Raw genomic sequence first — 24,994 nt, 5'->3', positions numbered from 1 at the left:
AGAGCGTGGCCCCTTATTCTTTTTCAGAATATTTTTTAGATAGAAAAGTGGAAAAAGCCATGAGGATAGAATAGTGGTATTACAAAAAAGATCTCTTCACACTTTGTCCTTATCAGGACACAATTTAAAACATCAAAAATACTTTACCAGCAAGCACATTTATAAACACATTACATATGCATCTGGCGACAAGATGGTGAGATTTGTCCATGAAGCACTTCCAGATATACTATAGTCCTGATATCCTGAAGCATGCTCAATAATCCATGTAGAAAAATCTAAAAAAGTTAAATCTGGTCCTCTGGACATTCAAAAAAACAAAACAAAGCAAAACAACAAAAACAAACAAAACAAAAAAAAATCCTGATAAGACGTTGGTGTCAGCCGGTACAGCTCTCATAAGCATTCACAGAAGTTCTCGGTTGGGGGGTGTTGCGATACACAGAGCTTTTCCTTAGTTTACGCACACATATCCCAGAAGAAATTTGATGTCGGCCTGCTTCGAGGCCAAACGGGGGAATCAGATTCAGATAAGCCTTGCTGATTTTTTTTTTTCAGACAAACTATTTTTTCTCGTCAGCCTTGAGTCTTGCTGGTACTTTCAATCCAAAATGGCTAGATTTGTGGGCATTCCACTGGTCTGTGCTTATGAGCTCTCTCCAAGGTCGTTTCCAACATGCTGGCGAGTCCCAGAAGCCGCAGGTGGCCTGCGATTCTCACAAATCACTTCCATCTTAGGGTTTAGCTTGTAAATCAGCTGATTTTGAGTACTCAAAGCACGAACCAAACCTTCACACAGACTTGGCAGTTTTGCCATGGCCGAAGCTGCTGCTGCCATCTTCTTCCATAGCCGATAACGTAGGAATCCACCGGTGCCAAAAAGCAGAAACCGTGCTATCATGATTCCAATTATATAAACATCTTCGGCATCCTCCTGAGACAATACAGAAAGACCCATCAGCTGCCAAACTCCCTACGGATCCATGACGGATCCTGCCGCGTGCGTCTCAGCGGGGCACGAGGGCTCTCCAGGACCCTGTCGCTTTGTTGAAAAGATTTTATTGATTGCGTTGAAAGTCCAGCTGACCAGATCCATGACAGTAGTTTTTCGTTTCAGAAGATGTGTAAATAGGAGCTTTGATACACAAAACAGAGAGCAAAAAAGCAGGAGGAGGACGGGAGAGGGAAGAAAAGGCATCCGCCTTGCACGAGAGCGAGTGAGGAAAAAATAAATAAAAATTGTGACCCATATCTAATTTTTTTTATGACTCAGGTCACTTTCATATGTGGTATGGATACGTTTAATGTTTTTCAAAAAACATTTGGTTAAAGTTTTCTTTAACCAAACAACGTGGTGAATGGCCTGGACTTTGGCCTGGACTTGATTTCTTCTGGTAATACAACAGTAATATAAAACAAATGTAAAAACAACGATTTAGATCCATTGTCACTCTTATAAACATTTATTTTTCTTCTTTCTCTTGGTAATTTGATTTGCTTTTAAAAACTGGAGCTGAGTTGGATGCTGGGTAGAGAATGTTACATTACATCGAGGAAGGGTGCTGTCGATCTCATGAAATCATCAGCAACATGATTTGACCTAAAAAAAGTCCCTTGTTGTCAACAAGTTTTGTTGATCACAACTTGACTTTACCATGCGCTCTTTACACGTTGCATTGTTTGAAGAGCAGCAGCTGGAACAGACTGGTCCTCTGCTCAGACAGATGTAACACTGAAATCTGACATCACAATTCTGAATGGACCCAGTCCTTTTCACATTTAGATGAAACTCTGCTTTAACTGTTCATATGGGACATATGATGCCTGTGTTTGTGGAAATAAACAGATTTGTGCAACCAGTCATTGATTTTGAAGTGGGGTTCAGTCTGGAGTTGTTTAATCATGACCCGGCTGACAAGCTAACAGAAGGTCCAACTAAGTCCAAAGTGGAAAATTTCCACCTTGAAACAGCTATTATAGTGGTTCACGCACACAATGTTTCCTAAACCTCTACATCATGTTAGTGTTTACAAAATTCTGTTTTTTTTCTCCAAGAGTGAACAGAAAATGCAGCAGTTACATGTATCTTGTGGAGTCTTAAGAGCATTTTCAGCAGGAATACCAAATTATTTCTATTAGAAAAACCTTGAAATGCAAAACTAGTGTAAAGGTTTATTAAAACATTTACATACGAAGCTATGATATTTTAGAGGATGGAGTTGATTTAAACTGGCAGTAATCCATGGTGATTGTTGCACCGCTCTAGCTGGTAGCTAGTGACAGCCGAATGAAGCTTTATTGAAGAACTGAATTTTGTTTTGAAGTGTTTATGAACTGAAAAACTAAACAAAAACAAAACAAGGCTGGCTGGCTCCAGGTCTCGCTATATGTCTAACTGGTTTGTTATGTTTTGTGTAAATTTGCCACCAAAAATGCCACAAATTCCACCAGTGATTCACTTCCTTATAAACCTCTGAATCAGGTACCAAAGCAGTGAGGTACCCTCTTCTTCCAGCTTCAGACGCCATTGATCATGTGACCCTCCCTGGCAAAACAAATCAAGCCATGACACAGCAGTTCTGAACCACTGAGTCATTGTTTTGATATGAGCTTCAGCTGTAAACAACCCATAACTACTGTTAGTTCCTCATTTGAGTCAGGAATAAACCTTATTTCTCCAAATTGAGGACATTCAATGATCTATCCACAACAGGTAGGACATTGACTGGTTATAATGTTTCGGCATAAACTCTCTGCAAAACAGTCTGAACTGGCTCTTGGGTTATTAATGTCTGGGAAACCCAGGCATGGTACGTTCACAGAATATTTCTGCAGCAGACTTCCTCTGTGCAGCCAAGAACCAAGCAATCTTTAAATTAAAAAAACAATCAGTAAATTTGTTTTAAGGTGTTGATGTTCACTAAAATAAATTCAGTTTATGTACTTAAAAACGAACAAACACACACTACACTGATCCTAACCGATGGAATAACATTAGCATATTTCAATAAAAAAACAAACAAACAATAAACAAACACAGTCTAAATGTCCGTTCACAGACGAATTACATTTCTGCAATGATGTGAACAAAAACATTGTTCAGTATAACGTGGCCTCGTTGAAATCAACAATTGTGAATTATGAACATGTTCAACAGAGTTCGTTAGACTCTACTTAACTAAATCCAGACTCAAACTGCTACATTATTAACTTTACATTAAACAGCTCACACCAAACCCTTTTCAAAACAATAAGTTATGTAACTCAGACATGGGAATACAAGAAAACTGCATCTATAAGGGTTCAAATTAAACATAAATGCAAAAACCTCTTAATGCAAACTATTACAGACATTAGCACGAGACAGCCCAACAGATTGGTGAACAGAATTTTATTTTTAGCTGTGAAGCTACAGGAAATGGTCCGTGTGTAGATACAAACAATGAACGATGCAAAGATATGTAACATGACAGGACTCACAGGAATCATTTCACAACTTTCTCTCAGAAGCAATCCACCGTTTAGAATTTATTGATAAATGTGGTCACGGATGTAGTTTAGAGCCTGCGTGCACCGTGGCCACAGGCTTAGTCCTTAGAATAAAAAACACTTTCCAAACCATCCTCTGCAACCAAGACATCCCAGAAGTCCTTAGTCTTTAAAAAAAGCCTGCAAATAAAACAAACATATCCCCAATTATTCTCAATACAGATGCAACAAGATGAATACAATTCACTTTCACAGTTTTATATGTCCTTATATAGAAACATCTTTAAATATAAACATAATGATGTCTCAAAAACATTTCTCACAATAGAAGCTAAAGTGAGTATTTCATTATCTATGATGCATAATACTGTTAAATAGGTCAGAGAAAGTAGAAATGTATTTGTACACAAACAACGAGGAAGAAAAACAATTTCTAACGGTCATGAATTGTCCTTTCAGGCAACGCTGCACAGAAAGAGTAGAGGCTCATGAGCAAGTCTAAAAGTTATTGTCCTTGAACGAAACTCCTAGTTTTAGCCAGAAATGTAATAATAATAATAATAAAAAAGAAATTTGTACCAGATCTATAAAATGTCACTGCCCTTTTTAACCTTCAGGCCATTTAAAGGAGAGAGGTGGAAATCTCCCTGAGCTTTGATGAAATTATATTTAAAATCTAGGAACGTAAATCACTGACATCACATCTTTGGGTTCAAAGGAGAACGTAGCAAAGCCATCCTCAACTGGTGGTCTTCGGGCCACATCTAGACCGCAAGCTCAATCCATTCGGTCCATGGAGTTTGAAGTTTTTTGATTAAATACCCACAATTCAATGGAAGGCTCAACTGTAGCCCAAGTTATATGAGTAATGACGGCAGAGTTTCAGCCAATCAGAGCGCTCGCTTACATCTTGTCATCAAGCCCGACTCAGATGGGAAGTAAGATACGAGCGCTGTAAAACATGGAGTCTGGTTAAATGAAAATGATGATAGAAGCACAAAGACCCAGTGAGCTTGAGTTTGACCCTGGTGTGGGGCAAACTTAATTTTCTCATCCATGTTGGCTCGCATTTATAATGGGATTTATGATAACTGGTTCCTGCTTCTTTGGAATTCGGCTGGTTCCTGGTCTATCAACAATCAAGGAAGTCCATCCATCCATCCATTCATTATCTTTACCCGCTTCTTCCATTTTGGGTCATGGGGGTCGCCAGTGCCCATGTCCAGCAATCACTGTGCAAGGGGCGGGGGGACACCCTGGATGGGTCGCAAGTCCATCACAGGGACACATAGAGACAAACGAGACAAACAACCATTCACTCTCTCACTCACACCTAGGGCAATTTAGAGTTACCAATCAGACTAACATGCATGTTTTTGGTCTGTGGGAGGAAACCGGAGTACCCGGAGAAAACCCACGCATGCACGAAGAGAACATGCAAACTCCACGCAGAAGGCCCCTGGACCGGGGTTTGAACCAAGGACCTGCTCGCTGAGAGGCAGCAGCTCTACCAGTTGCGCCACCGTGCTGCCCATCAAGGAAGTCATTGGCAGCAAATTTGGACCTGGTCATACTGCTTGACTTTATGATGGATTTGTTTGTTCCTCGAGCGCCCAGACTTAAATGCTTGAGGCAGAATGGATCAGATCTCTGGGATTTTTCTCAGGCATGGTCCATCGGTGTGGCCATGTAATTTGGACATTTCGGAACCGAGTGGACCAACACAGACTCAAGGTAGATGTCATTAAGTTCTGCCTGTCCCCAAAACAACTGTGTGTTTGTCTGAATTTGGCTCCCTTGCTTGACCTTGCAGGCCATCTTATCTGAATTCTCCTGGAGGGCATGTAATCTGACACTCTGTCCCCCCCCCCCCCCCCCCAATTGAAGAATTTCTAACTGATCAACCAGAGGAAACCAGCTGAATTAACATTGTGTCATCATTTCAGGACTTTTGGTTTCCCATAGGCGTTATCCTTGGCCATTCCCCGACATCCCTCGAGAATGTTTACGGATCTCACCAGATCACTGGTTGATTATTCCATCCTTATCAGAACTCTTACAGTGCCTTCGAGAGCGTCCTTAAACATCTCACTGCTCTCGTAGTCTCCCCCCCCTGCGGAATATCTACATCACTATGTGCTTGTATGTGCGAGGTATTTTTTTAATATTAGAATCTTTCTTCTCAGCCAAGAAGAACGTTTGATAGGATTATTTTTTTTTGCCTCCAATTCCTACATGTGTCCAGTTTCAGTACTTTTTGTCTGTCTAAACAAATCTCACTTGTAAATGAGTCTTTGAGACTCGATGTGATTTATCTGTCTAAACAAAGGTTGAATGAATGAATGAATGAAAAAAATGCAGACGACATTTTGACTTTCACAACTAGGTTTGAACATTTATTAAATAATTTTAGACCAAGTTTTAAGTGATTTTAGTCAGTCTCTGAAAATGTTAGATCTTGTTAAAGCATATTTGGCCTTATAACTTCATAGGGTTATTATAAAGACTGGCCATTTGTTACAATAAAATCAGCGTGAACCACAACGTGGAAATACTGATTGTTTAAATGTACTCGTTCTGATTAACAGTGGGAAGTAAAAGTAAGAATCCATCACTTGATCGGCTACAAAGGCTTTAAGTTAAAGTTGTTTCAGAAATCCACTCTTAAATGGGTTTTCATCTACGTAGTTTAATTCGACTTTCCAAACTGAGACTGCTCTGATTACGGTCTACTGACGGGTAAGATACTCACTACTCTTACTTAATCGTGCTGAAGTAAAACGGGGACGCTGAAAGTGGGTGATACTGTCGCAAAGAAAGAGTTAATGTGTGGGGAAGCCTCAGTCCATCTGAGTTTTAGACCAAAAGTCTGACTGCTGACCTGGAAGGTAGCTCAGAACCCGATGTCCCTCAGGTTGTTCTTGATGATGACGTCGGTGACAGCATCAAACACAAACTGCACATTCTTGGTGTCTGTGGCACAGGTGAAGTGGGTGTAGATATCCTTTGTGCTCCTTCGTTTATTTAAGCCTTCAAACTGGCACTGGATGTAAGTGGCTGTCTCGTCGTATGCGTTTCCACCTGCAGGGGAAAGATTTAAGCAAAATCTTCTCTGGGACCATTTAAAGCTTTTTATTTGTTTGTCTGCCTCCCCTGTGAAGAACTGCAGGCTTCAGTTGATACTTCTGTGTTTCTGTTGCTGAGCGATCTACAAAATTATTTATGGACTGTAACTTAAAAATCATCATATAAATCCTGGTTCAAACTGTGAAGACAAAAAAAAGTGATTTTTTTAATGTGTGTATTTTCTGTTAGAGACTGCACCTGGTTTACATTTTAGGTATGAAGAAATAAGTAGATTTTAAATGATCAGGAGTAAATTCACAAGATTAAAAACTTGCTTTCCTTGAAGGACTACAAACAGCTGCAAAATACAAAATGCTCATCGATGCTGCATTGCATCCCAAAATTACAAACAAAGATCTAGTATGACCAGTTAACACTTACAGTATGTGTTGGAGATGCCTCTCAGCTACTACCACACCGAATTTCAGCTCAGTCTTTATAAAACAAACTGAGCTATAGTTATTTGTGTGTTTTCTAAAGTTGTTTAGTTGAGGTGGTCATCTTGACTGGAGTTATCTCCATTTGTAGATGTACATCCAACAAATTCTTTCAGGGACTTACGTCTAATGGTTCATAAGATATATTTTACTAACAGACAGAAAACCAACACTCAAACACACAACTAGATTTTTGCCTGAAAGGCAGGTAGTTAAAAAAGCCTCTAAAGCAAAAACAAAGAGCTTTAGTCAGATCTTTAAAATGCTTAGATGCACCAAACGACTAAAAATTACTCACCGTTGTACTCAGGGTAGCAGATGGTGAGCGGACTCCTGCTGATCTTCTCTTCAAACAGGTCCTTCTTGTTGAGGAAGAGGATGATGGAGGTGTGCGTGAACCATCTGTTGTTGCAGATTGAGTCGAACAGCTTCATGCTCTCGTGCATCCGGTTCTGAGAAAAACAGCCATTGTAAAGCTGACATGAGTTGTCCTTCCTCACAGAAATGTGGACTGAGTCTTCTTCAGCCACTTTGCCTCTGCAGCACTGAGCTGGTCAGGCTTCTCAGTTTAAACGTATGAGACAGAGAGAAGTACACAAAGCCTTTGTTGATCCTAACCAGTAACTCCCATTACATTATTGGCACATTAATGAAATTCCAATTTTTTCTAAAGCACTGAAAGCAGATGTCGAGTTCTAAAACCAGCAGGGAGTCTAATTAACCTAATTTATTATTACATTAGTAAAATGAATGATTCTGTGGGATATGTTAAAACATCAAGTACCAACTGAGTTAGTGCAGCGGGGAAAAATGTTAACATCTGGTCGCAAAATCAGCAAATCATCCTTGTAAGTTAACCAGGGAGCAAGATGGTTTGTTATTGTTGGCTGGCCTTGAATTTAATCACAGACATATTATATGAACAACCGTCACCACATTCTTTGGTTGTTGGGAGCTGAGGGAAGCAGGAAGTTTTTTAAACAGAAGTGGCCGTGCTATATTTTTTAAACCAACGTCTGCACACAAGGGGCATGAGGCTATTAGCCCCACCTACTTCCCCACACACAGCCATGGTGTCACATGACTTTTCTTTTAGGGCGGCTGTGGCTGAGTGGTTACAGCAGTCGTCCTTCGATGCAAGAGTTGGGGGTTTGAATCCACCAGCAGTCACATGCTGAAGTGTCCCTGGGCGAGATACTGAACTCCTCATTGCCTCTGATGTGTGTCCCATCGGTGTATGAATGTGATAAAGCACTGATTAGTCTCTTTAGAATGATTTGTTCAATTATCTTTGTAGAGATCTAGTGCTGTATGAATGGGTAAATGAGGACACAGATTGTAGTGTAAAGTGCGTTGAGTATCTTGATCATATAGAAAGGTGCTATACAAGTACAGTCTATATACCATTTACCATTTTACGCACAAACCCATTAAAACAGCTAAACGAGTCAGAAAAAATAACATCTGCACATACAGCAGTAGTACACAGCAATGTCCCGTATGTTAACGTGGAGGGGGCGGGACTTAAAATTTGTGCTGTAACCAGCTGACGTGGACGATCAGCTTCAACTTCCAGATACATGTCAGATGTCTATCAATACGCAATCCTTGAATTTTATTATAAGCTCAGACAATGTGCGACTACACACGGAGAATTTCACACCTTCGGGGGTGGGGGAGCGGGGATGGGGTTTCCCCGAAAATCTCTCAGACCTGGTTTGAGAGAATGAGGGCTGTGAATGGCTGCCCTGTATGTCAATCAAGTAACAAATTTCATAGTGAGGACGGATGATTTTTTTTTAATGTTATGTGGTCTACCCATAATGCCTTTGCAATCGACAGGTAGATCGCCATCGACATATTGGGAACCCCTGGTGTAAGACATTCAGGTGTCTCCCTCATGATTGATGTTTGCTCACCAGTGAAATGCAGCTGGAGACTGTCCATGCAGTTTATGATCAGCATCTCTCCCATCCTGTGGCAGGTCGTTGGATTTTTACTTGGTCCCCACTATTTTAAAGGAATGATTTGCAGATAGTGCTAATCTGCTGTAGATTAAACACTTTTTCTTTGTCCTTCACTTATCTACTTCTCCTTTTTATTTTAAAGCAACCTCTGCACAATACGGTGTTAGAGTGAAGAACAAGGACTGAACAAAATGTATTAAAAAACACTTTGAAAGGCTTTTAGTAAGTCTGGAGAATGACTGATCATCCCTTTAAAATATTACAAAATAAATCTAGCTCCCTGAGTAAAAAGTATGAAGTGATTAGGAGTGGTCATAATCTTTTGCATAGAACTGTTAAATATAAATTACACATAAACAGGACGTCTGTGAGCTTCAAGCTTTTCAGAACCGTCTTCCTGCCTCAGTCAGGTTCATTTATGCCTCTTATTTTGTAAAATAAATTTAAAAAAGGATTTTGTTTTCTGTGACTGAGTAATTTTCAAAGCTTTTGGTTTTTACATCCTCACACCTTTTAACTCAGGATACTGATCGTGTGTCGGTGCGTTAATAACTCACGGCCACTGTGACCACGGCGCAGCCATCACCTACCATCTCCTCATCCTCAGCCAAGACGAGGTCGTAGTCACTAAGAGCCACGCAGAAAATGATCGCTGTGACTCCCTCGAAGCAGTGGATCCACTTCTTCCTCTCCGAGCGCTGACCCCCGACGTCAAACATCCTGAGGACGCACACAAACACACGCTGACTTGGTGGCTGCATTACCAGATGAGTTTGCTCATGTCAGGTTTAATGTCATTTTAATATCAGTGCTTTATAAGGTTCTGATAATCCGGGGCACACACAGACACACACGGCATGCCAGTGACCTAACTTAGTAATCTCCCGTTAGCTGCGTGTTGTGTCCGCCTCCACCTGAGGCCCTCAAACCGAATCCATACTAAGCTGACACAGAAATGACATGAAAGAACACTTTGTGCCGCAACACCAATTCAGTGATTAGGTCTGGAGCTTTTTTTTTTATGGCGCTGCAGAGGCAGAGAGGCTATTACAGTTAATATTTCACCAACATTCCTAAATACAGAAGCCAGAGAAAATAATGTCAAGAGGAGCAAAGCAATCTAATTACAAAAATGGCTCCTGCTGGATTAGACCAGATGTTGTAAGATGATTGTAAGCAACAATTTGCATTTGGAGAGCGTCAAAGCAACATCATTCAAAGGCTAAAACTGAAGATAGAATCAGAATGAATCAGATTAGGACAAGAAAATTAGTCTCAATAAGCACAAAATATCCAATAAAAACTAAATTAAGAACAACCGTGCTAATTCTATAATGAAAACATCTACATTAACGTCTGTAAGACTTAAAGCAGCAGTTCAGATCTTTTGAAGTTGGGGTCTATGAAAAGTTTATGAACAACAGATTTCTTCTTTTAGATTGAGTTTAGAACAACCTCTTTTTGGTGAAATAGAGTTAATTTTGACACAATTGATGAGTTAAATCAAGAGATTTATAGAAAATGCTGTTGCTTGGGTCATTTTAATGTGATCCATTCATAGTTGTAATGGTTAACTTTTGCAGCATATAAACGGGTTTAGTGTTAGTTTTGTAGATATTTCCTCTTTTCTTCACACAGTAAGTCACACGCAAAAGTATTAGGGGACAATATAACATATATAATAATTTATGTGTAATAAGCCTATAGTTGTTTTGGAAAATATAGTTCTTTCCTTATTAAAATGTGCCTTAAAACATAATTTAGCGTCAATTATCATTCCCAAAAATCCTATTCATAAACTCTTTCTATATTAACAACCTCCATCATGAGCTTGTCTTTACTTATATTTGACTATTACTGGATTTTGTAACTTTTGCTTTATCAAAATTCACATTGATGCTGTTTTATAAACACTAACATTGCTGTATCACATGGTTATTTTAGCAGAAACATTATAATATTCTTACCAGATGTGCCACCACAGATGTCTGTGTAAATAACCTTGTAATGCAAATTTGACAGTAAAATAGTGTTTGCTTTTTAAAATCTTTTGAGGCTGGAGTTGTGTTAAGACAGCAGAAATCCACTTTTGTCTTGGCTGTGCTCAAACTAGTTGTTACCTTTTAAATCTGGTCAAAATTAAACTCTATATTTAAGAGAGATATCATTTGGACAGAAAAACCACGTCAAATAATCTGACGTTTTGTGTTAAGACTGAGCCGTACTAACTTGAAGTAAAGCTCTTTGAAGGTGAAGTGAGTTTCCACGATCCCAGTGGTCTTCACACGTGTACGCAAAACATCCTGCTGGGTTGGGATGTAACTGGGCTCGCAGATCCTTTCCAAGTCGTTCAGGTAGCTGAGGGGCCAGAAAGATGACATGATCTAAGAGCAGAGGAACTCACTATCATAATATTTATGTGTGCAGATAATCCACGTTAGAATCTAAAACTCACTTAAGTGCAGCTTAAATCACGTTATGATGCGAGGTGTTAATCTGCAGGACGGTCAGACACTTGTGTTCATTCATGTGTGGCGACCGCTCTGCACAATGAAACATCATCTGAGGACGCCACGGAAGAATACTAAATATGGGCTGATGTTTTTATGGACGATAAACACTGGCTTCCCATGGGTTGAGTAAAAACAGACTAACTCTGCTGGTTCCACTCGTCGCACAGTTTGGACAAAGCGCTCTGAGAGTCATGACAACTTGGCTGTTTTCACAACAAAGAGCGTGCCCTTCACAGCGAGCAGCTTTTTCTCTCAGGATGCGTGTGAAACGAAGGAAAACAGACACAGAAAAGGAGGCTTGAGCTTCAACTCCGTCTGCGTTTTACTATAAAACAGAACTGAGGCTAACTAGTGCACTAACAGTTGTGAAGAGATACTGTAAATATAAACACACTTGTCAGTAAATTGAGGAATGCGCTCGAATGCAACAAGCTGACACAAGTACAAAAAGGACAAGACACATCATGCCTGTTGTGTGAAAATATCTAATAAGTCAGCAAGTGAAACTCCTCTGTCACAGTTGTCACAGCATTTGTCAAAAAAGCCACACATCAGCTGTTTTAATAATCTTTTAGACTAACCAGTGCCTGATGTTTCTAATACGAGTTTTAAACTAAGATCATCTTATGACAGGAAGTGACAAAGTGTCAGGCGTTTCGGTCAAATCTTACGTTTTGTGCGATCTCATGCGATGTTTCAAAGTCTTGAAATTTGTGTTGAGGACGACTCTCAGCTACAACCACACCAGATTTTAGCTCAACGTCTGCAAATTGGGCTGTGTCAAAGCCATTTTGGCTGACGCTGATTTACTGAGGCAGCCATCTTGGATTATGTTGGCTCTAAATGTGACGTTGCAGCTGAATGTAAAATGAGTCCTTGTGAGAATTTTATTGAAACCGAAGCAGTGGTTCACGAGACATTTCGCTAATACAAACAAACGACATGAGCGAAAGCATCTGTGCCTTTGGCAGCAGGTGATGATAAATAACATGCGATGTCCTCACTATGCAGCAGAGTCGTTGAGCTGATACTCTCGCGACCGATCGAAGCAGGCCTGAACTCCTCTGTCCATCCACAGTCTGCGAATTACACCGGACAGCTCACCAGACATCACTCCTTCCTCCGCTGTGCTTGCCAGGGCAAACAGCTGCCGGGCATCATCCTGCCAACAAACCCAACGACTGATGACTATAACTTTGCTGCTGTGGTGATTTATACCACAACGGCACAGCTAGAGGCTTACCTCCCGTACAGGATTCTGAAAATCCATCTTGAGCTGTCCCATGGCCTTGATTATGGCCATGATTGACTGGATGGTGTTGCTGTACACCACCACTTTGTACTGCTTGCGCTCATCTTCTGTGTAGCCGTCCTCGTGAATGATTCTGCCACAGAAACAAAATCCAAACAGACTTTCAGTGTTATATAAAAGTAGCTTAGCAAATCTGGATTTAGTTACACATTTGGCATATTTCATGCAGTGAAATCATTAGCGCAGGAATTTGAGCCTCGGTGAGCATGCTTAATGTGGGAACTGGGGTGGTGGTGGTGGAGGGACTCTATTCAGGTCCTGCCAGGCATCAACTCGCCTCTGTTGCCATTGTTTAACAAGTTATGCAAAAAGAAAAAGAGGGGCTTCCTCCTCTGCCCGAGTGGAACAAAATGAGGCTCATGTTGTGCTTCCACAGCATTTCCACACAGATGAGCTCAACAATGTGGCAGCTAAAAACGGGAGCGGGGCCCGCTTTTCATCAGCGCAACACAAAAATAGCTTCACGGGAAGTCTAAAATGGAATGAGCTCCTTCGTCCACACGAGTTGTGACTTACTTCATCTGCTTTACAAGCGTGCTTTTCCCAGATTCCCCAGCACCTGGGAAACAAAGAAGGGAGAGGGTTTATTATAAGGTAACAGTCAGAACTGCACCGCAGCACATCTGACACTTTAGACCTCTTTCATAAGGATAATGGATCAATCCAGCTTTACACAGCAGATGAAATTAATCTGACATTATTTAGTCATCCGTCGTGCATTCAGGATGTTTGAGTGTTCTTGCAGCAGTTGTGATTAGGGTTGAACAATTCTGGAAACTTTCCATGGGAATCAACAGGCATTCATGGGAATAAACAAGAATAAATCTGGAATTTAAAATATTGTACATTGGCCCTTAACAGGGATTTTAAATATAGTTGGGAAAATATATTTGAGCATAACAAACAACCACATTTCACTGCTGTGCAATGCAGTGAGAGGCATCACACCCTAACAAATAATAAACTGTGACACATCGACATGTAGGGACGGGGGGGACAGTAACGTGTGAAAAAACTTATGCTCGCAGACGCAGTGGCGATTTTAGCCTCTTTTTGGGTGGGGGTGTTCAAGCACTCCTGAATTTTAACAATAAAGTTAAATTTTATTTTATTTTAATTTTTTTACTTTTTTGGGGTGTGTGTGTGTGTATATATATATTGGGGCAGTTCTGGGTTTGGGTTCTGTTTATTGCATTTATGATTCAATGTAACAAAATAAACAAAATTAGAAGGTAAACGATCATTGTAATATTTGGTTTATTTACATAATGACATTGATCGCTGGATGTCCGACCCCTGAGCGCCTGGCTTTCAGTAACTGTGGCCCCCCCCTGAGCAGTTTAGTTGAATAGTCCTGCTTTAGAATGTGGAATACAGTTTAATCCATTTAAAAAACTAAACTGAGTCTGGAAAATTTAAAAGATGGTTAAAGCCCTGCGGCCGACCTCATGAGCAGCTGAATACAACAGTGACAAACAGGAAGTACCACATGTTCATCTGTACAAATGTAACTGCAGGTAAATCCTCCATTTTCTGTCATGACTATATTGTACGCTTAATGGTTAAATTAAAGGTTAAGGCTTAAAGTTGCGCTTAGTTTTGTGTGTTTTAAATGTAGATATACTTCTGGTTGCATAAGTTTAGTCTTTGTTTGTTATGATCAGTTAACACTAAAATGATTTTGTACAAAGTGTTTATTAGGTTGTGTGATGTAAAGCAGAGCGCTACTTTTGTAGCATCTTAGCTAGCTCGTCTGTATTACACGCCGCTAGTTTAGCTTTCTTCTTGTTGTGCCGAACTCTCTAAAATAGTTATTGAATCAAGTGTTTACTTATGGAGGTAAATGTAAATGTTTAACAACCCATTAAAATACACCAGGAAATGGAATCTACTTTATTCAAAATTTTATGGGGGAGGACCCCCATACCCCCCCACCAATATGTCCCCCACACATTATGAATGCTTCTGACGCCAATGGCCACCAAGTTGTTCAAGCCAAGAGCCATTGTCAGCACTGGGGGCTAAGCACCCCTAAAGTTCAGATTCTAGAATTGCCCCTGCACAGATGTAAAAAGTTTTGATGTGAAATGCAGTTTAATACAATTTTGTTCAGTTTTTATACAGCTAAAATGACAGAAAAAATAAAAAAAATAATGATCAAATACGTCGTTGATAGTTGTATTTAGACTTTTGAGAATAATATTTGGCATTTTCTGCAGATACATTCAAACATTTCGATGGTTTGCTGACATTTGTTTTGTTTTTATATGAATACAACTACAATAAAAATATTATATAAAGTAAATAGTCTTGTCTAAATAGTCTAAATAGTCTAGTCTTACAAACTATAAGAACAAAGTTTACCTTTTGGATTTTTTTCCCCAAATTCCTCAGTTTAACTACCCATCGAAATTTTCTGTAAACATTTTTTAGCTCCTTTGTAACGAATGTTAGGAAGAACTCAAACCACAATCTGAGGTTTGATTCAATCTGTGTTCGCGGGAACTAAACCTTCAGTGTTGGGCATCTGTGACGGATGATTAACTGATCTGAGACATCAAATCCTTACACAACCTCCATTCCAGTGAGTGATATTGTAAAAATGATGAGCAGGATTTAACATGAGAGTAAAATTAATGTCTATGATAATCGTCCAAACATGAAGCAACCATCGAGCTCCTGGCTGCGAGAGCGTTTTTCCTTCGGAGACAAACAGTCCCAGACATCGTGCTGCTCTGAGCGAGCAGAGAGGACGTCCATCCAAACAACACGTATGATTCAACACGAGTGTTCCAGCAGTCTGAAACCCCCCTGCCCGATGACAAACCTGTTCTTTGACCCAAACCCTGCTGCGAACGTTAACAGAAGCCGTTCTTTTTCCTGTTTGGTCTTTAAACCTTTCATATCAACTCCAACACTTGTTGTTCACAGACCTGCTTCATGCTGTACTCAGGATTTTTTTTTTTTTTTTTTTTAGAAAATCACAGTGTTTACTGGATTCATTTGATGAACCTTCATGTTAGATGTTTTAATTAAATATGTGAAGCATCTAAAGAGGACAGAGACACGGTGTTAGAAACAGGAGAAGATACCAAACAAATGCTTTCATTTTAACCTGAGAGACGTTCAACGACTGTAGTTTATGCCATCAGTTCATTTAATTTACACTTTAAAAACTCTTTTTTTCACCTCTATCTCTCCGTTGCATAGGCTGCATTTGTTCCATGCCACAGGTTTTAAACTTGAGATTTTTCTCTTAAAATAACCACTTTTAGACTCTGGGGATGTTCTTTAAATAAAATGGAATATTTAGACACTAATGGGAATGTTTCTGTTTACTTTCATGCCACAAAAATGCCTCATAACTGCTCTTTCAGTACTAAGAAAAAAATCATCAACAGCTCAAATTAGTGTATAAAAACCAGAACTGTAGGAAGTAAATGCTCAAATTAAAAGGAAGGAATCGTATCAACAAATTGGGACAGTTCTGTCAGCTGTGAAGTGCTAAAAAAACATCTGTCAGTTCAGTGAGGAATGCAACAAGCTGACACAGGTACAAAAAACTCAAGACGCATCATGTCTCTCTCTCCTTTGGTTTCAAGTGAAAATGTCTAATATGTCACTCAGAGAAACTTCTCCCGGTCCAAATTGTCAACATTTGTCATAAAGCCACCTCTCAGCTCTTTTAATAATCCTCTATTGAGTTAAAGAATTATTCTGTGAAGGAATGCATATCGCCCACCAAATTCAATACCAGATTTTAAACTAAGATGATCTTACGGAGTTAAAGCCGCTTTGGCTAAATCTTATAAATTGACATTATGATCAGTGTTGTGCAATATTGTGAAAAGTTTTAGTGATCGGTTGAGCATGACCATCTGAAAGTCAAATTTTAGATTAAGATTGATCAATCTGACTATATTATAAACATTATTTGAAGGTTTTTAATATTTTGTCCAGCACCCAATCTGGCTTTTCTTTCAGGGCATGGTTGCATTACAGCGGCTCTGAAGGTTGTCAGTGGTATAGCATCTGCATTGGGCTCCATACAGTACTGTGCAGCAATATTCATTGATTTAGCAAAAGCTTTTGACTCAGTCGATCATTCCGTCTTATTGAAACAACTTGATTGTATTTGAATTATGGGACAGCCACTAACACCTCCGTAATTATCTTTTGAATGGATCGCAGCAAGCGAAGGTTGACTCTCATACTTTACAGTTTCTTCCCGTTATGTCAGGTGTACTCCAAGGCTCCATTCTTGGTCCACCTGTTTTCTCCATATTTATAAATTATATCTCACATTCTGTTAGTAAGGCCTCCATCTATTCATTTGTATGGCGATGACGCTATTTGATATGCTTTTGGTTCTACTCCAGATGAGGTTGTAAAATCCCTTGCATGTGGTTTTCTTGAAAACCAGCCAGCCTTTTCTGACAAATTTGTACTGGTAGAGCTGTTGCCTGTCGACGAGCAGGTTACCTTGGCTCAAATCCCAATCCGGGAGCCTTGCTGGGTGGAGCTTGCATGTTCTCTCCATGCATGCGTGGGTTTTCTCCAGGTCCTCCGGTTTTCTCCCACAGACCAAACACATGCATGTTAGGCTGATTGGTAACTCTAAATTGTCCCTAGGTGTGAATGAGAGAGTGAATGGTTGTTTGTCTCATTTTTCTCTATATGTACCTGTGATGGACTGGAGACCTGTCCAGGGTGTCCCCACCTCTCACAGTGATTGCTGGATATGGGCACCAGTGACCCACACAACAAGGAAAGGAAGAAGTGGATAAAGATAATGGATGGATGGATGGATGGAAGTTTTACTAAAAGTAATCTAATGATTCATTCAGGTAATAAACAGAAACACACACTTGTAAAGTCCCTGATCAGAATTACATTCAGTCATCTCCAAAAAGTGATTTCCTTGGATTTAGAAAACATTTCTCTGTGACTCTGTCTATTGATTGTTGGTTTAGTTGTATGAGTTAGGTTTCGGTATACAATTCAGGAATTAATTTCACAATATTCCTAATTTAGCCTATTAAATATCTACAACAGATAATATCTGATAATGTTCAAAAGATCCAGCCACATTGAAGGGACAATAAAAACTTTAAATCTGCTTCAAGAGTGTAAAACAGCAGCATGTTACTTTTTATGAAGTTTTGCACAATTTGAACTTCTGCTTTCAAACTCACAGTACGGTCCATACTTTGGATCAGCTGTTCAGAGGAATCCAGGAAATCACATGAGTAAATATCAGCGCCGTCCAATCCTTCTTCCTCTCTGCTTTGTCAGAAATTTTCTGGACAGTCAGTTTTCACGTGTCTAATTAAAAGTGAATTATTAATAAAAACCACAGATTTTATGTCAGTATCAAATCATCCCAGTCAGCATTAGTTTTGTCATCAGGAGAAGCACAAGGTCTTAAAAAGATAATATATTGTTGCATTTTTACTATTAAACCTTAGAAAAATAACGACGACAACTTAGGAAGCATGAAAAAAATACACGTTACTGAATCTGGTCGTACTCATTATGTTTCACACTGTGTGCAAACACACATGGATGAAGTGTTATATCAGCAGAACATGGAGCGACGCCATTAAAACTCATCCTTCAGATCATTTACTGTCAGTCCAACAAAAAGCAAGCATGAGCACGTTCACTGTTTGTTTTATTTTAGGGCAAAATGAATTTGTAAGGAGTGCTGATGATAAAGTAAATAAATAGAGGTGGATGCTGGCTGTTTCACACAATAATGTGGCGGTGAAGTGTGAACAGAAGTAAAGCGTGTTTTCTGGCATGTTAATTGATAGTATCAATTGTTTTGTGTCCAAACAACGACTACCACGTCATTTCAGGTGATGGAGCCCGGCGCTAAAGGCAGTTTCAGGATTTTACATCCTACTGGTGGGGGCTCAGAGGAGGAGCTTCCTGCCAAGAAAAACAAGATGGCTTCCAGTGTTTTGGCTGAGCCAGAGGACCGTTAGGCCAATCCAAGGAACAACCCACCAGGAGGGAAGCCGTCAGGTGTGCTGTGTGGTGAACCGTCTGCCCCCCTCAGAAGAGGCAGAAACAACTCTGTCAGTCACTCTGGGGAGCGTCCTGCCACGGATGGAGTGAATTCTGTAGGTGAGACTGAAAACAGCACCGCTGATCCAGAAACGGCTCCACAGCAGCTGGAGGAGCCCGCTCATTGAAGGATCGAAGGATTCAAGGTTCTTTATTGTCATTCGCATCATAGGTGGTACATGTGGTGGAACAAAACTGTGTACACAGGGTCCAAGTTACATCCAACAAAACAAATAATATAATTGTAAAAGAAACAGTAATAAGGACCTAATATAAACTAAGGAATGTGCTAAACTAAGAGTACAATAAAAAGAAACAATGTGCCAAACAACAGCAGCATGATCGTGAGTCTGTGTGAGCAGATGAGTACAAATGAACACAGCAGTATGAAATGATCAGCAGCATGAGATCAGCAACATGGATAATCAGCAGCATATATCACCAATCAAAATGGCATTACAGTGATTTGTTTTTCCCCACAGTGATGATCCTGGTTAGGGATTTATAAGTGTAACAGCTTCAGGGTAGAAGCTGTTCCTCAGTCTAGTGGTTCAGCACATTATGCTCCACAGCCGTCTGAGGGGAGCAGGGCAAAAAGTGTGTGTGCTGGGTGAGTGGGGTCCTTCATGATGCAGGTGGCTCTCTTCCTGCATCTGGAGGTGTAGATGTCTGTAATGATGGGGAGGCTGACTCCAACAGTCTTCTGTGCAGCCTTCACCACTCTCTGCAAAGTTTTTCTTTCTGCAGCTGTGCAGCCTCCATGCCACACGTTGATGCTAGAGCACAGGATGCTCTCCACTCTCCAAGGAGGTGAGGACTGAGCTTCCCAGACCAGCTCGCCTCAGCTGCCTGAGGAAGTAGAGTCTCTGATGAGCTTTCTTGATCAGGCTGGTGGTGTTGTTGCTCCAGCTGAGGTTGTCATTCAGGTGCCCACTGAAATACTTGTAGCTGGAGACCACTTCCACCACAGTTCCTCCTGGGGGAGGTGTGTTGTTCTGCCTGTGAACCTACAGGTGCATCATCCGTCTGTCGAAACCCACCAGGAGGCAATCCAGCCTCATTCTGGGTTAAACGCCACACAGCTTACCCTTCTTACTCCACTCATGTCTGAACTCATCTTTTTAATGTGGAAAAACAAGAATGTGCAGCTCATCTATGTGTAGGAATCCTCTTTCTGTCCTCCATGTCCCAAAGTGTTTTGTTTTGATACATCTTTTTTTTTTGACAGCAAGCTCTTCACTGTTTATTTCCACAGATGCACTTCAGGTTTTTATGGTTGGCCTTTGCTCCTGCAGTCAGACCTGTCAGGAAGGGTCTGACTGCTTTGTATCAAAGCATTTCATATTTCTCCCTAAAGTATTACTTTATAATGTAGCAGTTTTTGTTTTATATCATTTATTTTATTTACTTTTCATTTTATATGCTTTTTATATGATTGTCTGTTGTTGTCTGTACCTCATCTGTGTTCTTTGTTTTAATCAGGACTCTCTTGTAAACGAGTCCTCAAGGCTCAATGAGACTAACCTGTAGAAATAAAGGTTGAATGAATGAAAAATGTCTCTATTCTTTGAGGGAATGCTCATCATCCACTCCCTTCCATGCAAGCATTTTAAACTGAGATCATCTCACGTTGGAGGATGATAACATAGCCATTTCTGTCTAAATCTAAAAATAACTTTAAGCACAATTTCCTGCAATATTGCCTAATGTCAGTGAGGGGCATTGAGTAAAACAATTCTGTGGTACTGCAGTAACTTTGCTGATCTCTGCATAAATTTGGTAGGTTGATTACAAAACTTTAGCTTTAACCCTCAAAGTGAAGTGAAAATCACATCTGCTGATTTATCAGGAAGTTTAGTTTATTGTTACAGTTTAATAAATTAATTATTACCTAAAATGTGTTTAAACCCAAACATTAAAAACCTCCCAAAACTTGAAGACTTATAATAAAAACAACGTTTGACCATTCATGGTTCCCTAAACCTTTATTTCTAAGAACTAAAAACCATGTAAAAGTCTTCAATCTTCATATTTTTGTAAAAACAATTGCATCTACTGTACGTTAGAAATTGTAGGAAACAAAAGAATTGCGAATCTGTCTTGAGCACAGCAGAGTCAGATCAAATGAACCCGTTCAACTGAAGGGAGGAGCAAGAAAAGGCCTCTTCGGTTCTGACAGGGCGCTGAAAGCTGTGTGTACATTAAACATAAAAATAAATAAAAAATCAAACAACTAGTCAGAAAGAATTTCCATAAACACTTGAGTTATGTTCACGACCACAGCTGATCATAGTATAAGCACTACACTCATCAGCCTCCACAGGATAAACAACCTTTAAGGATCAGGAAAAATAACAGATTAAAGCTTTAATCTGAAAAAGAACAACAGCCAAGAACATCAGCTGAAAATGATGCATGTCGTTGCTGCCTTTCTCACCATCGGTCGCGTTTAGAGCCATTTTGTTCAAATCAGGTTTTATGTTATGTTATAAAGTCAACAAGCTGTGGCGGCCATCTTAATGTGGGTTAGCTCCACAAGTCATTTGTAGATGTGCATCCAATGATTACTTTCATTTAATGTGGTTTTGAGATATTTTGTTAACAGGCGGGTAAACGAACACACAGGCAATTAGACTACCACCCACCTTTCATAGATACAAGCGATAATAACTAAACTCCAGCTTAACGTTGTTCATAGTGGAAAACTAGGAGCAAAACCCATTTCTACTTGCAGCTTTTAGCAGCTGATTACCATCAGCGAGGATTAGAGCAGAATATTGTGTTGGGATCACTGTCCAACAAGATTTTAATCTGTGAATTCTTTGTTTAGGCTGACAGCAGGAAAAAGACGTTTGGGCTCGTCCCTCTGTGTCGATGTCATCCACCAGCAGCCCTCATTCACGGCGTTTCTTGGCTGATTATCAGCCCCGGCCTGCTGCCAGTTCACAAAACCAACTTTACAAAGTTAGCCGTCCAAACACACCAGCAGCTGACTCCAAACCAAGCCTCACTTTACAGGAATCCTAAATCCAGACTTTTGTTTTCATTTGTTACTCTTTGTGGTAAAACAGATACCATTTTCATTGGCTGGGTGCACTGGCTTTGAAGCTTTGTGGTTTCTTTCCTTTGTTTTTTCTACCCTTTAACGATTCTGTTCCGATACAGACCGGGAGTCACTGCCTGGAAAAATTAAAAAATCTTTGTGGTCACACCCTAGCTTGCAATGAAGGGTTGCGCCACCTAATGCATCACAGAACAGTTAGCTGTTGTTAGGACTGTTTCCAACAACCACAGGCATGTAAATTCATAAAAAAAAATAAACAATCTTAAATGCTCAAAATAGCTCGTCTGCAACACATCAATGTTGGTTAAACAATAATAAACAAACAGCAGAGATCGTTATTGTGTCAGTTATAACTCAGAAACAATAGGAAGTAGATTCACGGGTGCATTTGATTGGTATCGCTGCAGAACAGTCGCTATTAATCACAGAAATGTGATCTGAAACAAAAAATAAGTAAAATCAAGAAAACAACACCAGTAAGGTCATCTTAGTTTTGTCAGTAAAAACAGTTTCTGCTGCTGAAAACCACTAATGTTTAGTGAAATTTGTGTGGAGGATTATCTTTTGCACCCTTCTTAGAAAATGTAGGTGGTCTGCAGAGCACTCGTTGCATCAAAGATCCCCTCCTCTGATTAAAACAGGAAGTGAGTCAGCTTGTCTGACGTGCAGAGGCAGCTCGTTCCACAGTTTAGGGGCAGCGACTGAGAACGCTCGGTCCCCTCTCAGCATCCTGTTGGACTTTGGGACGACCAACAGCAACTGATCAGCTGACCTAAGAGAGCGTGAGGGAATATACGGCTGGAGAAGGTCGGACAGATACTGTGGGGCGAGACCATGAAGACATTTGAATACAAACAAAAGAACCTTAAAATTAATCCGGAAACGAACTGAGAGCCATTGTAGCTATTTTAGGACAGGTGTTATGTGCTCTCGTTTTCTGGTGCCAGTTAAAAGACGAGCAGCAGCATTCTGAACCAGCTGAAGTCGAGTCAGTAATGACTGGCTCAGACCCACATAAAGTGAATTGCAATAGTCCAGACGAGTTGTGATGAAAGCATGGATTAAAATCTCAAAATGATGTTGTGACAGGAATGGTTTCACCGTGGCCAGTTGTCTCAGGTGATTAAAGCTGGACTTGACCACAGATTTAATCTGAGCATCCAGTTTAAAATCATTGTCCAGCCTCACACCCAGGTTGGTTGCTGTCTCAGTCAGATGTTTGGTTAAAGGACCCAGATCAACAAGGACTTTAGGACCATCACTGGGCTTAAACAACAAGACCTCCGTCTTTTTCTCATTAAAGTGTAAAAAGTTCTGTGACATCCATGCTCTGACTTCTGCCATACATTCCAGGAGTTGGTTCAAGGAGTACTGTTTATCTTGTTTCAAAGGAATATAGATTTGGCTGTCATCGGCGTAAAAATGAAAAGAAATACCATGTTTCCGGAGAATATATCCCAGAGGTAGTAAATAAAGGGAAAACAAAAGGGGGGCAAGTACAGATCCCTGAGGTACTCCACATGTGAGAGGTGCTACAGAGGACTCCACAGAACCAAAGCGCACACAAAAGCTTCTCTCAGATAAATAGGATCCAAACCACTGTAGAGCAGGACCCTGAATGGCCACCCAGTTCTTCAGACGAGACAAGAGGATCTGATGGTCCACTGTGTCGAAGGCAGCAGTTAGGTCCAGCAGCATCAAAACTACACAGTGACCAGAGTCTGTGGCTAAAAGAATGTCATTAAAAAGTTTCAACAGTGCCGACTCAGTACCGTGGTGAGTTTTAAAACCGGATTGAAACAGTTCAAGAAGGTTGTGGTCGTTTAAGTAAGATGTTAACTGACTGTAAACTATTTTCTCCAAGATCTTCGACACAAAGGGCAGTTTAGAAATAGGACTAAAATTGGACATGTCTGTAGAGTCAAGACCGTTTTTTTTTATCAGTGGCGTCACAACTGCATGTTTAAAACTCGCAGGTACCTGTCCACTTGCCAAGCTGCCATTTATGATTTGGGAGTACATTTGGGATTAATAAGAGTACAATCCAAAAAAAAAAAAACCATAACTAAAAGAAGCAAAACACTAGCTAAAATGATAAAAATGCTAACTGAAAACAGCAAATAGCAAGCTAAAATGCATGCTAAAATCTAAAGCACCAAAATGCAATCTAAATGTAGCAAAACATCTAAAAGTTACTTGCAGCAAAATGCAAGCTTTAGGCTAAAAGTAAAAAAACACTAGCTAAATGCTTACAAAGAAGCTAAACAAGTAGCTTAAGACAACAAAAACAGACTTCAGGTTTGTTGAATCAGATCTCAATGTGTTTCTATGGGGAAAACATTATTAAATAAAGTTAAAATATTTTGAGAAATATAAAAGACACACACAAAAAAACTTGTCATAGCACCCATCCGAAGAAGAAGCTGAAGTATGTAAAAGTAGTCTTACATAGTTTTTTAGATTTTAAACCTGGGAACAGGAAAACACAGACTCCACATCTTCTGAACGTTGGCCCTGTTGTCTATAGGGACAGATAGGCAGCTCTATTCTTCAAACCAATCTACTGTGGACCTACGACACACTGAATGAATTTTAAACCAAATCCCATTTCAACAAGGGAAACGACTTGAGTCATCAAAGCCGAACTGTAACGTTCACAGGCAATAAAAAGCTCAAAAATGAAGCCAAATCTTATTTAAATTATTTAGTAAGGCCACTGGAGAACACAGCTGCTCCCTGCGACCCCAAAAAAGGCAGATAAAGAAAATGTACGGATGGATGGAAAGTAAGGGTACTTATTTGGTAGCATACACACATCTTATTTATTTATTTATTTATTTAATGTGTGCAAAAAAGAAAATGTGATCCATTGAGTTGGCACAAAGCCACACCCCTCACTGGAGACAGAAAATATGCACATAACATATGACAACTAAATTCTTATTATTATTATTATTATTATTATTATTATTATTATTATTATTATTAATAGTAGTAGTAGTAGTAGTAGTAGT

The 24,994-nt window shown here is 39.9% G+C and overlaps 1 protein-coding gene across 1 annotated transcript in view; it reads right to left on the bottom strand.

The window, feature by feature from the left end:
• Positions 1–3,385: 3,385 nt before the first annotated feature.
• gnai3 (guanine nucleotide binding protein (G protein), alpha inhibiting activity polypeptide 3) overlaps positions 3,386–24,994 on the bottom strand; it is a 27,037-nt gene continuing 5,428 nt past the window's right edge. Inside the window, exons 2-9 of the mRNA XM_037684898.1 lie at positions 13,361–13,403; positions 12,776–12,917; positions 12,537–12,694; positions 11,249–11,377; positions 9,610–9,739; positions 7,351–7,504; positions 6,371–6,570; positions 3,386–3,669 (exon numbers count right to left, since the gene is read on the bottom strand). Of these exons, the coding sequence (XP_037540826.1) occupies positions 6,383–6,570; positions 7,351–7,504; positions 9,610–9,739; positions 11,249–11,377; positions 12,537–12,694; positions 12,776–12,917; positions 13,361–13,403 (944 nt within the window). The 3' untranslated portion in view covers positions 3,386–3,669; positions 6,371–6,382. The remainder of the gene's footprint in view (positions 3,670–6,370; positions 6,571–7,350; positions 7,505–9,609; positions 9,740–11,248; positions 11,378–12,536; positions 12,695–12,775; positions 12,918–13,360; positions 13,404–24,994) is intronic.

Source organism: Nematolebias whitei, chromosome 11, assembly GCF_014905685.2.
Source record: "Nematolebias whitei isolate Nwh7 chromosome 11, NemWhi1, whole genome shotgun sequence".
Classification (NCBI taxonomy): domain Eukaryota; kingdom Metazoa; phylum Chordata; class Actinopteri; order Cyprinodontiformes; family Rivulidae; genus Nematolebias; species Nematolebias whitei.
This window is presented reverse-complemented; position numbering and strand designations above follow the sequence as displayed.